At 37.7% G+C, this 16,125-nt stretch overlaps 1 protein-coding gene across 1 annotated transcript in view; it reads left to right on the forward strand.

Moving 5' to 3' along the window:
• nbas (NBAS subunit of NRZ tethering complex) overlaps positions 1–16,125 on the forward strand; it is a 158,840-nt gene that overhangs the window by 130,964 nt on the left and 11,751 nt on the right. Inside the window, exons 50-52 of the mRNA XM_011491806.4 lie at positions 3,932–4,071; positions 9,133–9,280; positions 11,579–11,713. Coding sequence (XP_011490108.2) covers positions 3,932–4,071; positions 9,133–9,280; positions 11,579–11,713 — 423 coding nt within the window. The remainder of the gene's footprint in view (positions 1–3,931; positions 4,072–9,132; positions 9,281–11,578; positions 11,714–16,125) is intronic.

Genomic DNA, 16,125 nt, shown 5'->3' on the forward strand with positions numbered 1-16,125 from the left:
TACACTGTGGTGTGTATGCAAGTCCTATAAATAAAGTGAAAATAGTCTCTTGCCAGCAGCTCCCAGGGGAACTGAATGACTGCTTTTATCCGTCTATCCTTCTCACATGGGCCCACTTCCCTTACTATTGTTTTGCTTTATGAAAAGCAAACATCATCTGGTCATGTCTGTTTCTGTCTCACACATCACCTACATGCTATCTTTTGTGAACTGCGTTTGCACCCAAGTGCCTTTTGACAATTTTCTACTCTGTTTATTGATTTGATGCAATCTCCTCCTTTTCTTCTCCCCCATCTTTCGTCTGAGCTGATAGCTGACTTTACAACATGTAAGGCTGCATCACTCTCACCCTATAGTTTTGTATTTGTGGTGTAACAGTTCATTTTAACAAGTTGACTTGTATCATAATTTGTGCCTGCTAATTCGATTCATAGTCAGTATTGGTTCATTTTCAATTATGCATTTCACTGACCTAAGATCGATCCAGGACATCTGGAGAAAAATAATTATTTGGGGTAAAATAATCACTCTCACCTCGTCACAAAAGATTGGCCCTTCTTTCAAATCTTTGCAAACGCAAGACTCTGCAGGTCGTTAGAGAGCAATAAAGTGGCTGCTGGTAACCACTAGTTGTCATGTTTCATTTTCTTTATCCTCAATGATTACCTTTTGCTTTCTGTGGCCCTTAGGACCTTTTAGCTCAAAGACATGGCCTCTTCCAGTTAATGTGGGCAAAGGCAGAGCAGGTTTGAAATAGAATAAGGAGAATGGAAACATCTGTGATCCTTATTGATAACAGTGTAAAATAAATCCATACGCCTATTTAGGAAAACAAAACTTCTGCTGGCTTGTAACTTCTTTGCTTTTTACTGATTTAAATTATTTATTTTTTTACCACAGTTAAGACTTTGCAAAGCTTTGATCTTTTATTTGATAGCATAAAATAAAAAGATAAATAATAAAAGCTGAAATTTGAATATATTTTAATTTAATTAGTTGTCTTTTAAGTAAATTTACCTTGACAGAACGTGGCGTGTCTCTCAATTTGATATTTTTTCTTTTATTTTTCTCAAAACTTTTCTTCCTTTCCAGATAACAAGAGTTTAACCCAGGTAAACTAAAGCATTTTACTGAAAAAATGAATAAAATGGTGATCGTATAGTGTTTAAATATGCTTCTACGTGACTTTTATTTAGGTCCAAATGTGACCATTGCATTAGCAGCTTTTTAATTGTTATGGTGGAGGCTGAAGGCGTTGTTCTCCTTTGCTGCTTATTGCCCTCCTGCTCTGCTCTTCGTTCTTCCCAGAAAAATGTTCGATTTGAATGGCTGGCTATAATTATTGCCCATTCTTTGTTTAAAAAAAAGATTCCGCATAATGATTGCCAATGATTTAATTTGGGATTGGTGACATGAGTTTAAACGTGTCGCTGGTTTAATTGGGATATACTGACCGACTGGACCACTGGCAGAAACCACATCTATCACACAACACATCCCAGTTCACATAACAAGCAGATTTCACAAAACCCCATGGCTCAGATCCACCAGCTCACAGTCAGATATCTCCATCACATTCACACAATACTTGACAAAAAGAAAAAACAATCCATCTGCACTCACACACAATTTAAACGTTACTGTTTTAAACATCTGCTCTCTTTTGAACAAACAACATAGATTGCCTTTTTTTAACTGAAACCTGGCTTGATACTGATGCTCCTGTTATTCTCACTGAGGCTTCCCCACTAAAGTTTAACTTTATATTTGCTATTCGGGGAGATTAAAAAAAAGATGTGGCACTGCATTGATTGCCTGTGGCTCATTTGTAAATAAAACAATCACGCTAAATAGCTACTCCACATTTGAGCATCATGCATTTTCTTTTAACAGCCCACCTGTTCTATGTGTTACTGTCTACAGACCACCAAAGCTTCCCTCCAGTTTTATTCAAGAATTCTCAGACTTTTTATCATTTATACACTCTAAATATAATACAGTTTTAATAACGAGTGACTTTAACGTACACATTGACAAAGAAAGTGATGCTCACACCGAGCAATTTTAGGCCCACTACTTTTTAATCTGTATATGCTGCCACTTGGGGATGTCAGTAGGTGGCATGGTGATTGTTTTTACAGCTAACTCGCTGTGTCTCCTGCTGAAATAAATTTTATTCCACAAATTAAAAATATAACAAAAACAGGATTTTATCATATTAGAGATATTGCCAAAATCTGCCCATTTCTCTATCTTGCCAGCACAGGGATGCCAATGTATGCTTTTATTTCGGACAGATTAGATTACGGCATTGTAATTCCCTCCTCTGTCTTCCCAGAAGAAGGGTATTGAACCTTCAACTGCTGCAGAATTCAGCTGCTTGCATGCTGACAAGGACCAGGGGTGGGAACACATGACACTGATTTTTAAAATCACTGCATTGGCTCCCTGTGCAATTCCGAATTGATTTTAAAGTTATTTAATTGGTTTCAAAAAGCTTTTTTTAGTCTTGTGCCTTTATATTTATCTGATATGATTTTAAAATATTCATTGGTTTTTATACATAATATTTGTGTAATGTCTTGTCTTTTGTTTTTAAAATTGGATTATGGTTTTTGTAAAGCACTTTGAGTAGCACGAGTTGGAAAAGTGCTATACAAATAAAGTTTGATTTAATTTGAAAAACAGGTTGGGGTTTTTCTTCTTTTTTTTTCTCTTTGGAAAAGAATTGCTCCTGTCTTATATTTTCAGACTTTCACACTGGACAGGCAGGAAGGGGCTTCTTCTTTGTTTCTTATTCTTCGGTTTACTAGCGCACGTCCGCCTCCTACAGGCTTGGTGCAAAATGCTGAAGTGGTGCAAATTTTGCTCCAGGCTTTTACTTTCAATTCCAATATTTGAAATCCTTTATGTCATATAATTCTGGTCAGGTAAAACTGCAATGATCAATTTCTCCTTCATAATCAATGTTCTAGCAATTGGCACATTTGTGACTTAAATGGGACTCTATTGAAACGTTGCTACCAAATCAGAGTCTCTGATTGGTCAAAGTTTGTCCTGGTTTACCTCCAATATCCGCACCTTTTGTACGTCAAGCCCAAAAAAGGTCATAGAAACTTGCATAACGATGCATAAGTTTAAATTGAAAATAACTGCTTGAACTCTTGTGTTGAGGCCAGTGCCAATGTATCTTAATATATGATGTGTTATGATGTTATTTAGTAACCGTTTAAAAGAATACTGATTATGTTTGTTCTTTTTATTATTCTGGTGGCAGATGATGTGTGCTTTGTATGTTTGTGTGTTTGTCCCTGCATGTGTGAGTGTGTGACAAAGCCCGTTGTAGTTTTCCCCTCAGAAATCAGCTGCTCTCTGGGCTGTTAAATCACTTTAGAAGCCAACTTTAGAAAAGAACATTAATTACTTTTCTTTCACCCCACCACCCGGCTTTTCTTTTTCTTTTTTTAACACCTTATCCTTCCTTGTTCTTTTCAGTTTTTGTTCTTTCACACCCATATTTAATCTCCCTCATTTTGTTACACAATAAAGATTAACTTCCAACTTAATTGATATTTTGTTGTTTTTATAACTAACACATAATGAATTTCTTCTTTGATTTGGCGGGTTCTTAGAAGTTGTGACATTTGACAGGATTTGTTTGTTGTCAAGATTTGTTTTGTGTGATTTAATTTTTTCTATTTAAGCCATAAACCAAAATCCATGAACAGTTTGAACTCAATCAATGCAGATTGACATCTTTTAGGCATGGTGCACTTTTGGCGTTTTTGAAGCACCTCTTTATTTGATGTGACCTTTTATTAGGAGGTTTTTTTAAGCCTTCGTTTAACTTATCCATGTGTCACGCGCTACACCGAATCTAAAATCATGAATTCATCCAGTTAACTTTTTTTTCTTTTGTTTTGTTCACCAGGTCCAGATAGAGGATGTGGAGACTGAGGACAAAAGATATAGGCTTTTCCAAGAGATGTTAGATGCTGCAGAGAAGCTGGAGGACTTTCAACTACTCATGCTTCTCCTGCAAGCATGGCCACCTATGATGAAAGAAGAAGTGTAAGTACCCCGTTTATGATGCTCTTTAAAAAGCAATGATAAGGCAGAATTAAAAATTTGAAAGCTGGTTTTACAATATTGAAGTTTTGTTAATGTTGGAGAGCTTGCAACTCAGCATAAATGCTCTACAAAAGTGTGTACAGTGTTCCCTCGCTAAGTCGTGGTTCACCTTTTTTGGTCTCCCTTTTTCATGGATTTTGCATCCTTTTTTAATTTTTTTACAGAGCACTGTCCTGCGTCCTGATTGGCTGTAGACCTTGTCAATCAGAATCAATCAGCATCTCCTCAATGCAGTTGCTCATGAACAGAATGCATTCAGTTAGTCAAATCGGCATAAATCTTTGATCCCAATCAGAACTTTTTAATTTGATCATACTGTGTAAATAAAGTGTGTAGTGAGGGGTTTTCAGCCTTGAAACATCTACAGTAGAATCTTACTTCACCTATTTCCCATTTCAACTTTAGTAGTTTTTTTTAATTCAAATTCAACTTTATCTATAGAGCACTTTTCCTGCTACAGAATACGTCAAAGTGCCTCACATAAAATAAAAAATTGATTATAGAGCATAAATTTCACAATAAATGAGATACCTCTGTACTTTTATTGCTAATGAAGATTTTATGAATATATAAACAACAAAATGTTGTTTTGAAGACATAGGTTTGGTGACCATTTGTATTCTCTTTCCAGCTAGAAAGACAAATCAGTCCAATATTTTGTTGCTATTGTTCAAATGTTTCTACTGCAGTCATCCCTCATAATAAAGCATATATGCCACCTTATTACCTCTCTAGAAGTCAGTATTGTTTGAGAGTTCTGCGTTAATATTGAATTATGTCTTATGGTAAAAAAACAAAACAAAACACTTATATTCTTGTTTGCTTTAAAGCTCCCTTTTAGCAGCCTTTAGTCTAAAAGGTCTTCTCTGTGCTTTCATGCCTCACAATGGAGCACAGAACTACGCTGTGTCCAATCAAAGATGTATTCATCCATTGACATTTTATTGGACAACCTTTATGCGGCGTGATCTCATTTCATTAAGAACAGGCATAGAAAATTGTGTCTTTAATCATTCTGTGACACATTTTCTGTGTGCATTGATATTTAGAGTTAAAAATCTCCGCTTTAGGCTCTGGACTTTGTGCTCCAGCTGGTTTCTTATGAGCCTCAGCAAGAGTTGGCTGTATTATCGATAAGTGTCTAATGGTGTGATTGCTCTTCCCCTGCTCCATTGTTCTTGATTAAAAGTGAGCTGGGGTCAGATGACTATAGAGATGCTACATTTTCAAGTTTACCTTTATGCCCACTTTTAGGCGAGTATTGTTCAAACCATTTTGCTCCACAATTTTCTGGAGATTTCCGCTCCAGTAGTTATGTTGGGCTTGCAATACTCCCGCTTCCTTTTTTTCAAATGCTGCATTTAACAACTGACTGTGAAAGGAGGCAATCAGACTCGCAAAACCACAGAATGAAACAATCCAGCAAGAAACAAACATTATTTGCATCTTTGCAAAACGTGTTCCCGTGTCTCAGATGTTCATGGGTGAGCTTGAATCTGGCTTTGTTGTGCTGGGGCGTTAAGAGACCAAGTCCAGAAGAAGCCAGCTCAGCAGAAGCCATTCTGCTTCAAAACAATTAACCAAAAAGATATATTTTTGCATTGACACCTTAAATCTAGAAATAGGAACAAATGTATTATATTTTATTCGACTAATTATGAATAATGTGCCTACAGATTATTTTCAGTTTGACATGTAAGAAAGAAAAAAAAAAACAGTTCCACTGATGGGGATGTGTGCTTCAAATGAAACCATAGTGGGTACACCAGCCTTCAGTTGGGCTTCTGTGTGCATACTAACCTCAATAAACCTCAAATTTATTCTCTATAAGCTCTGAATATGAGGCAACGGATCACCTGAATTTGTTGTAGAACCTCTCGAGGATTGATTAAAAACGCTGAAAGAATCCACAGGAAAAGGGGACCCTCTCTTTTTCAGCATTCTAGAAGATAAGAGAAGACCACAATGATTTTCATTAATAGGTTTATAGCCACCTTCTGAACTTGAAAAGAAAAGCTACATTTTTATGCATCTTGCAGACAAACATTTATTATACTATTTATTATTAGCTGCTTACTTTGATGAAGCACAAATCTCTGCAATTCAAATTAATTGTTAGCTTTTCTTCATGTAGTGACACGTAATTATGAACTGTATATTCTAAATCATAATGAGTGACATAGCAGCCTGTACTCATTTTCAGCAAGGTCAGTATTGTCGTTGCAACCTGGGGAAAAAGGTCCTGGAGAAACCTTATGGAGGACGGCTTGGCTGAACTCCACCTTAGCCCACACCCTATAGTGTATGACCATTTACTGTATCAGAGAACTGGACCAAGTGAGAATGATGTCACTAAAGAAAAAATGTCTTACTTCTGGCTTCAATCAAATCAAATCAGTCGTTTTTTTAACCATACGATCGCCGCCATGTTGGAACCAGAAATTGTCAATAAGCAGTGATCGGTTTGAGTTGATCTGAGACATCACATCTATGGCAACCACTCTTGCCAATCAGGGGTGAGCTTGTTAGAAGTTTACACCCCTACCACTTGAAAGTCGTCTCTGGAGAATCTGTCAATCATTTTAAACGGTTCAAATGGGAACTAGTGGGAACTGCCTACTATTATGGCATCTGATTGACCAGTTTATAACTTGCAGTACAAAAAAAAAAGCTGAAATTTTTTTTACAATTAATAGTTACATGTTAAGAAAAAGGTAGCAGAGCAACAATACTGATTTTGACATAAAATGACTGAGTAATAGCTGTTTATTTCTCAATTTCTCAATCGATTTTGTTTTTTTTGGAGCCAGCGTGTAGTTCCTGTTTGGAACGCCAGGTGGGGCGGGGTCACTTCGTCCAGTTCTCATATTCAGTCAATAGCTGAGGCAGGCCTGGACAAGGCAGTGCACTTTGTGGCTAAGGGGATTTGGAAAGACTCAAACAATACAAGTGTTGAAGATCCATGTCTTTATGAATTATGTTACATTTTGATATAAAGGTTGACCATGACGTTTATGGTTGTTAAAATATTATTTAACAAACCATATTTCTCAAGCTTCACAGTCCTTTATGTTAAGGCTCTGAAGACGTGAACCTTGGACTGCGCGTCAGTATGGAAAGTGGCGATTTTGTTTCCTTAAGTGGCTGTTTTGGAAACTGTATTGAGAGTTGCAACCACAAAGCCCACTCTGTCCATACAAACTGAGTCATGATTCAAAGCATGGATTGAGGCTGGCTGTGACACACATTGCACCCCGTGACAGATTTGGCATCAACACAGACACCCTCCGTCGAAGGCAGCCCCCCCCCCCCCCCCCCCCCCCCCCCCTTTTTGTTTCCTGGAAAAGCACAGGAAGCAGATATCTGCCAGCGGCATGAGAGGGTTCTGTTTGTTCCCATGGCCACATCATCCAGAGTGAAGCAGCTTGTCAGGGCGAGACACCCAAGCACTTGGATGGAGAGCAGCCTTTATTATTTTTATTGTATTTTTTTTAACTGACAGACACACACAAGTCCCCCGCTGTTCTGTCTCTCTTTATCATCCCTCGTCTCCTTATTTCAGAGCCGCTTTCTGTCTTACACACACTTGTTTTTGCAGAGAAGCAAGCAAGCACTTCATCAGTCTGATCTTACATCAAACTTTATTTGAAGATTTGAGCTTTTTCATCAAATAACATTATAAAAGAACATAAAGGCCTTGTATACACACATCCGTTATCGTTTTAATGCGGTCAAATTGAAATAATAGCACATACCCTTATCCTATTCCCATCTCAAATCTCTGCTTTTTTGCCTTTCTCTCCATTCAATATTTATTGCCCTGCTTGTCATGTTAATCACATCCAGCTGTGCTTCCGTGCCGAGATCTGATTTTTTTCTTAACGACTGGAAGTGTCGGCACCGTTTTGCGACAAGTTAAATACATTTTTACCCATAGATTTTTATGAATATTTACAAGCTAACAGAGAGCAAAAGACTCTGATTCTTTCCCCATCGGACCCGTGTTTTCTCCCTGACTAAAGGCACCCAAAGAAGAAATCTGTTATAGTCAGCAGCTGCATGAGCTAAAATCAGGCTCATCCAATCAGATTTAATTAACAGATACCGACCTGCTTTGTGGTTTTTACTCCCCACCCCCTTCCCCTCTGGCTAATGTGTATCAAAAAGATCCTTGAAAGTTGTGTTGGCATGACATCGCCGGCGTCTGCTGGCCTTGGCGTCTGATACCCAGAAGGCCATATCAACACTCCTGAAAAGCTCCTAGTCCAAGCAGAACGATGCCTGTCAGAGCCGGCAGCTGTTCCCTTGTGAGGGGAAAGGGGAGCAGGTAATGCGTGGTGTAGGTGTTTAATATTAACTGCAGGAGTATTGCGGTGAGACATCCTCCCGCCTCGCGTACTCATCACTGTCAGACTTCATTAGTAAATCCAGAAAACCCTTGATCATTCTGGCTGCTTTCTTATCTTCCTGTTGCTCTTAGGTTTACGCTTTGATTATTCATTATGGATAATGTATGCCATATGTTAGACAAATAGTCATCATCTGCTGGTATCCTTACATAGTGTAAATGAGATCTAATTGCGTTGTAGAATGAAATGTAAGCATGTAAGGGCTGTACTGTTTCGTCGGGTTGAAATCTCATTATATTATAGTGACCCAACAATGTTTGACAAAGAAAAACAAAGTTAAAAATGGGTTGTAGCTTCAGAAAACACAACAAATTTCCTGTTCTTTAAAAAAAAAAAGGTTTCTTTGTTTTTCATGCCGTGGTTCTGAAATGTAAAATTTTGTTGTCGTGTTTTGTTCAGTGATGTGCTTTGCGCCTCAGGGCCACTGTTTTCATGCCTGCTTTAAATTGTCATAAAGGCTGTTTGCTCTCTTTTCCCCTTTCTTCCTCTTGTTTTTTTTTTTTTTTTTTTAATGGCACGCCTTCTCCTTCAACCCAGAAGCACTGCGGGAAAACTTTACTCAAAGGTTTGCGCTTGTGCTCTCTGTTTCCAGGGCTGGGTCGGTGCATAATCCATGGGTGGTGTTGACTTCAGTGCTGCTGACCCGCTGTCAGGTGTCAGAGGTTCAGTCAGACCTGGGTCAGAAGGTTGTTGCCATGGTGAGGTCTCTTTATCACACCAAACACAAGATCCCTTCACAGGTAAAAAAAAAAAACAAACAACAACAACAACAAAAGAACAGTCTCACTGTTTCACAGATTTCTTTATGTGCAATTCTGCATCTTGTTTTTTAAAGTGCTTTGTGCTCTGCATCGTAATTGGCTGGAGGCCTTGTAAATCAGTCTCCCTTGTGCAATTTGCCAAATCTACATAAATCTCAACCAGATCTTTGTTTTCATATGATCATAAAGGACAAATTTTTCTACAAATCTTTGATGATACTTGCACACCAAGGATATGTTGAAAGACTCGGTGTCATATAATACCAGCTGGGGACAAAGTGCAGTTATTAATTTTTCTTCCATGATCAATTTTTAAACAGATGTCTTTTTCGTGAATTAAAAGGACGCTACCCATACGTCACTACCAAATACAAAAACATGATTGGTAGGGGTGTGATGATTAAACGATTACTCAATACATCGATTTGTCTAACCAGATCGATCTGTCTGAGGCGTTAACAATTAAAAATCATTTCAAAATTAAATAAACACACATGTGATAGCAGCTAAAAATGATCGAGCCATCATTACAGTCCAACGTGTGGAAACACTTAGAATTTTGTAAACATATAACCATACAGTGTGGTAGAATGTTCCATAATGCTCCCTTTTGTATTATATTTAATGTGTAAAAAACAACAGTGGACTGAACTTTATGAAACTGAAATGTAAATGGATTTAACCTTAATTCTTGTTTAACTTTTCTTACACGCATTTAATTTACACTTGATTATCTTGCAAGAAATTCAAGGAATCTGAAAAACTTCACCTGCACTGTTCAGTACCCAGGTATTCATCTCTGAGTCACACTGGTTGAACTCTTGCTAAAACTGTCCTAGAACAGTTTTAGAACAGTGAATCGGATTGTTCAATGTAAACCTATATTGACTAGGAATCCTATGGTCAACCACAAATTATGATATGAATCAAATCGTTGCTAAAATGAATCATTACACCCCTACTGATTGGTTAAAGTTCAGGTGGTTTAACTTTCAACGTGGATTCAGTGGCCGCGAATTTTGTATGTAGAGCGGGAAAACGGTCCTGAAAACATGCGTAGCGATGTGTGAATGCGAAAGTTTTGAACGTGGAAGCCCAAAATGCACAATTACATAGAATTACATCAGAAGTGGCTAATTCTATGTGCGTTGCCAAGACAGTGTGAATGCACCATCGGAGTTTAAACAAGAGAGAAAAGGGTGAAATTGATCTTCTCTTTCTGAAAAAAATGCATAAAGTGTGTAGCGAAGGGTTTTACAGCCTTAAAACAGGAGACAGATTTCACCTATCGTGTTATTTTTACAATGCATCCCCCACAATAAATGACGGAACACGGTTTTTCTTTCCTCTCTGTAAACAATAATTTATACCATAAAATATTTTGTTAAATATTTACCAAATTCTAGGGAATCCTTAAATCAGTCATTTGTGCATTATAATTTTTTCTTTTAGATTTTTTCTAAATATTTAAATGTTGCTTTTCAAAAACTTGTATCATCAGTGTAGAGCACGAGACAAAGTACAATTAGATTACAATTAGCATCTTAAATGGGAGGGAGTGCTCCCCCCATTCATATTCAATCCCGCTGCCATCACAGTGCTGCTCCAAGCTTGTTTTCATTTAGCAGAACTATGCTGCAGCATCAGCATTTTCACTCTAAATCTTTGTGCAGGGGCCCTGAAGTTATTAGGGATGAAAGCCACAGCCACATGTTAGCATCACCTTGGTGCTATTTGCAAAGTATATTCATCATCCTCTTTTTTGATATCTGATGGGCCCCTAAAGCTGTTCACGCCCTGCTGAACACCAGGCGAGCAGGAAGCCAAATGCCATTCTGTATGTCCAGAGCCAGCTGACTGTGATATTAGTTTAGCGGTAATACTATTCTCTCTGACTGGGCTAGTGTCTGCCATGCTGTCTTACATTAGTCTGGGAAGGGAGCAGGAGGTGGAGAAAGAGGCCTTTTACTCAGCTCCGAACAGCTTTAATTTAAATCTGCTGAAATGAAACTGCCAGAGCATGTGGGAGTCAGATTGCATTGTGTTATCCATACATTACTGAATGGATCTGTGGCGGGACTGTGTGTCTGCACTTGTGTCTGCGTGTAAACCAAGCATCATGTGCTCCTGCTCCTTCATTTTCACCCCCTTTTGATCCCCCCTTTGTTCATTGAATGTCTAATTTCACTTTGCCTTTGTTTTATCTCCCTCTCTTTTCATCTGCTCATCTACATATTTATCTACTCAGCTCTCTTTTTTTTGTGTCTATGCCTCCAGTGTATCGGACACATAGCAAACCTGCTGCTGCAGAACCAGCCCAGCCTCCAGCAGCCTGCCCTTAAATTGATGTCTGAAAGCGGCGATAAGCAGCTGCTGCAGCTGACTGTGGATCAAATCAACAGCATGAGTGTGGTAGGTGTCAATCTAAAAGTCTGCAGTGTCTTTTCACTGCATGGAATCACATTTTGAGTGAATATTTATAATATTTACTTTCAGTTAAATTTGCTCAGTAAAATTTGTTTTCAGGTGTAGCCAGCAACAAAAATCAATCAAAAGTATTTTAAAATTCTGAAACCTTTTTGCCATTTTTACACCAATTTAACTCATATTTTTCACAGCCATTTTAGGGAATTTGTCACAAGGAAATTTATTGTGTAAAAGAAAATTGACATGGCACAACATTATAAAAAAAACTGTTTGCAATCACTCACAGGTATGTCACTCCATCATTTGACAGAATGTTACAAAATCTGTTATTCCTGTTCTTTCACAGAAAAAGAAATCATGTACATACATTTTTTTTATAGAAAGGTAGTGGCAAAAACTAAAGGCAGACTTATAAGATTGTTTAAACATATTTATATAAAGATTTGATTGTTTGGTTTTAAACCAAAACTTTTATACATAATATTACTTGATTTTAAAAATGTGTTTAATGTGTTGTTCTTTTTAAAGCTAAATAATTAGTTTGTCCAATCATATTATTAAAATTATTTATTTAATCTAATTTGCAAATCATTTTCCAAATCAGAATTAACAGATACATATCTTTATTGTATCCTACTATAATGATACTTATTCGTAAAGTCAGTTATTTTATTTTTTCTTAACAAACTGAAACTGCAAACTGTCATAAAGAAAATCTATAAATAATTGTCTTCTGGGGAAAAACAGTCATTCACTGGTTCACCTGCATCTGGTTTGAAAGGTTTGGACACACTTTGTCAGATAAGCAAGTAAATCTTTGCAAAATGTGTCTGCTGATAAGCCCTTGTCACAAAAGAAGCCTCTCAAACCCTACAGACCTGCCTTTTTGTTCTTCCATCAGATAAGGGAAAGTCTCACTATTTACCCATGCAGCCTCTGTTTCATGAGACGATTAAGCCCTGTTTTAGTGCACTTTGTCTTTTAGCGTAGAAAGAATGAAGCAAAGCTGAGTGAGGCGGAGTGAGGGAGGGGGTGTGAGAAACTATATGTGCTTTAGATTTAAAAAGATTAAACTAAATGGAGGAAGAATGGATGCTGAGTAACGCAGTTTGACAAGGGAACTTAGAAGACTGCAAATCTATAATAATCTAAAGTTCCAAAGAGACAAAGAACAAAGCGGTGCGCACAGTGTGAGTAGAAAAATGTAAGGCTGATAGGTGGATCATGTGTAAATGAATGGCAGCCATTATATCGTGCTGCTGTTGGAAATAAGACAAACGTTAGGGTATGCACAGAAGAGTGTTCATGTAAAAAAATACAATAGAGGCAGAGATTCTTTTCTTGGAATCTTCTATATGCCTGAAAATGTATGCAAAGTTCTGCCAATGTGCCAGTTTTCATTCCATCAAATGTACAAGCATTTCTCACTGTAAAAGTGCATGATCTTGTTTTTGCAGACAGACTGCTGTGTAACTCCGTCTATATTAAGTTCTTGTTCAAGGTTAGGGATGACACTAAGTGTTTTAACTTCTTCATACTTGCAGCATTCGTATTTCAATAAAAACAATTATTTCGATGCTTTTGATGAAAATCTGCGAATGAGGTTGATTTGTAAAAGGGGCCTCTTTCTGCAGTGTATGGGCCATTTAGAGTGACTACTGAACCTAAGAAGCATGTTTTTGGACTATGTGAGGAAGCCGGAGTGCCCAGAGAAGAGGAGAGGAGAACGTGCAAACTCCACACAAAAAAGATCTTAGTCTAGAGTCGAACCAGCGTCTTTTTCGCTTTAAGGCAAAAGTGCTAACCGCTGCGCCACCGAGCAGCCCAACACGGATTACATTCATGAAAAATGAAACAATAAACAAAAGGTATTTTCTTGAAAACAAACTGTTAATAAGTGAACTCTTGCTGTAAAAATATTTTTTTGAACATACAGTATGAGTCAATGGGAAATTGCAACCTTTTGAAACCAGCCTCCAGTGGTCTTTTTAGGAACGGAAACATTTGTTTGGGTTTTGCATTAAATTTGAGAGCAGAAGTTGTTGGTTTCAACCATGAGCATAGATAAGGGGGTTCACAACAGCCAAGCAAGCCTATACTTTTGAGGGCAAACACAATCTTGCACAGAATAGATTCTGTTTGTTGCGACTTACTGGTCTCATATTGTTTCATATAACAGGTCCACCAGTTTAACGAAGCAGACTCACAAAAGCTCTACATTTCCTAATGACCAGACAATCAACAGCACACCCAGGTGCTAATGGAAAAGCTGAATTCCTCCTCCCCCAGCAAATAATGCAGAAGTGTCAGTTTGAGGGTTGCAGTGTGCTGTGAAAACCTGACAGTTCTGTCTGAAACCGTATTACCTGCCAAAAAAAAGGCCCCCATTTGGAGTGGATAATCAATATGACACATTATCAGATTCACAAACGGCTTCAGCTAGTCAACAGCCACTACATAGTGACTGTTAGCAGATCAGCATCTCAGGGGGATCAAACATAATTGATTTTAACTCAGAAATCCGGTGAGCCTGCTGTTGAGACTGGTCCTTATCGAGTGTTACCTCTGAGTTAGTTCAAGAGATTCATTCATGTTTGCTCTTTTGTGATCATTTGTTTCACTTCACATTAACTCGATTAACTTTGAGAAAGGTTTCCTAAATGTCGCTGGTAATTTATTATGACATTAACAAGCCTGACGCTGAGTCTGGCTGTGATGCGCGCCACATTCCTCAGCATATAACAGCTAGTATTGTTCATAAATAATTACTTTAAAGGTACTCTCTGGGGGATTGGCAGCTTTAATCTAGACATTAGTTTTTATCCTTTCTGACATATTTAAAAAAAATCTGATTTATATATTTACTTTAAATTTTTTGCCTTTTAGTATTATATTAAATTTCAAAAAAATATATTAGAAATAGTTTTTATTAAAAATATGTCAAAAGTTAAAAAAATGAGAAAAGAGAGATATTTTGGTATTTTTCTTGGCAAAAATAATGCTGTCCAGTGTCCTACTTCTCCTGTGTAACAGGTAAATGCGTCTGCTGTGCTGTGGCGCCACAGACTGCAGTGGGCGTTAAAGAACTAAAGAAAAAAGGAGTGGGAGTAGTGCAGATTATTTGAAAGGGAGACAAAGGAGTAGGAGAAAGGGAAATAAAAAAGAGTGTGTTGCATTCCTGATGCGGATAAATGCAAGGAGCGCCTTTATTTCTTTCCTTTGGCAGCAGGAACTTCCAAAGCTTTCAGGGTAATGCCACAAGGTGTCTTCATAGTTTCAACCTTTATGGTATGGGCTGTGGAGAAGAGGAACACAGCACTTGAGGAAGATGCCGGTCTAGACTAATGGAGCTCAAAGACAACATAAAAGCTGTCAGCAACCACCATAATATAAAAGAGCTTTCAGTGCAACAAACTAGAATACATTGATATATATATATAAACATATAAAAAGTAACTTGCACAGTTTTCTTGTAAGATTTCTGGCTGCAAAGTGTAGCAGTTTAGCTATATTTATGATTCTTCCTGTATTTTCAACAGATGAAAAACTCACAATAATCCTGTCAGATTTTCTCTTTCATGCTAAAAAAGCAAGGTTTGTAAATCAACCAATAAGAACCCAGACCTTTTATACCTTGAGATAAAAATTATGTTTCATATACCACACCCCAAGATATTTCTGATGTTTTCATTTTAAACTATGTGAACGTAGCTTAAAATAAAAACCAGGTTGCACTTTGACCAATCAGGGACATTGATTTAGTTGTGATGTTTGGATGGAGTTCCTTTACATTCATGAAAATCATTGAAAATTGATCATGGAGTAGAAATTAATAATTTGTTCTTGTCCCCACCCAGAATTATACGACACCAAGACTTTCCTATATGTGGGAATAGAGCTGTGACAGAAAAAGCCTAGAGCAAGATTTGCATCGCTTTGACATTCTGCACCAAGCCTCTACCGACTGTAGTCGGTGGACATGTGCTAGTAAACAGTAGAAAAGAAAAAGGAAGCCCCTCCCGTCTTGTCCACGTGAACACCAAATGAAACGCACTCTTGAACACATGCCACATGCATATTAAGTATGTAGCTTTACATTGACAGGTTAGAATGCATTTTTTTGCCTGCCGAAGCTGCACATTTAATGTTTGGTCAAAGCTGACTGTACTATCAGCTATAAGACTGTAGATGGTAATCAAAGCCATGCCGAATCAAATGAAAAATCCAACACATCCTTTTTGTGCTTTTGTGTGAGCACCACACATCCTTGAGTCAGTCCCACCGTAACAGCTACAGCCGCTTTGGGCTTAACAAGGTACTCTTAGAACAAACAGGAAAGCAAATTGAGGCAATCTTGGCGGCCTTCCTCTAAAAATAATACACACAGAAGAATAAAA

The sequence above is a fragment of the Oryzias latipes genome, chromosome 24 (genome assembly GCF_053564925.1).
Source record: "Oryzias latipes strain Hd-rR chromosome 24, Olatipes_Hd-rR_3.1".
Taxonomy (NCBI): Eukaryota; Metazoa; Chordata; class Actinopteri; order Beloniformes; family Adrianichthyidae; genus Oryzias; species Oryzias latipes.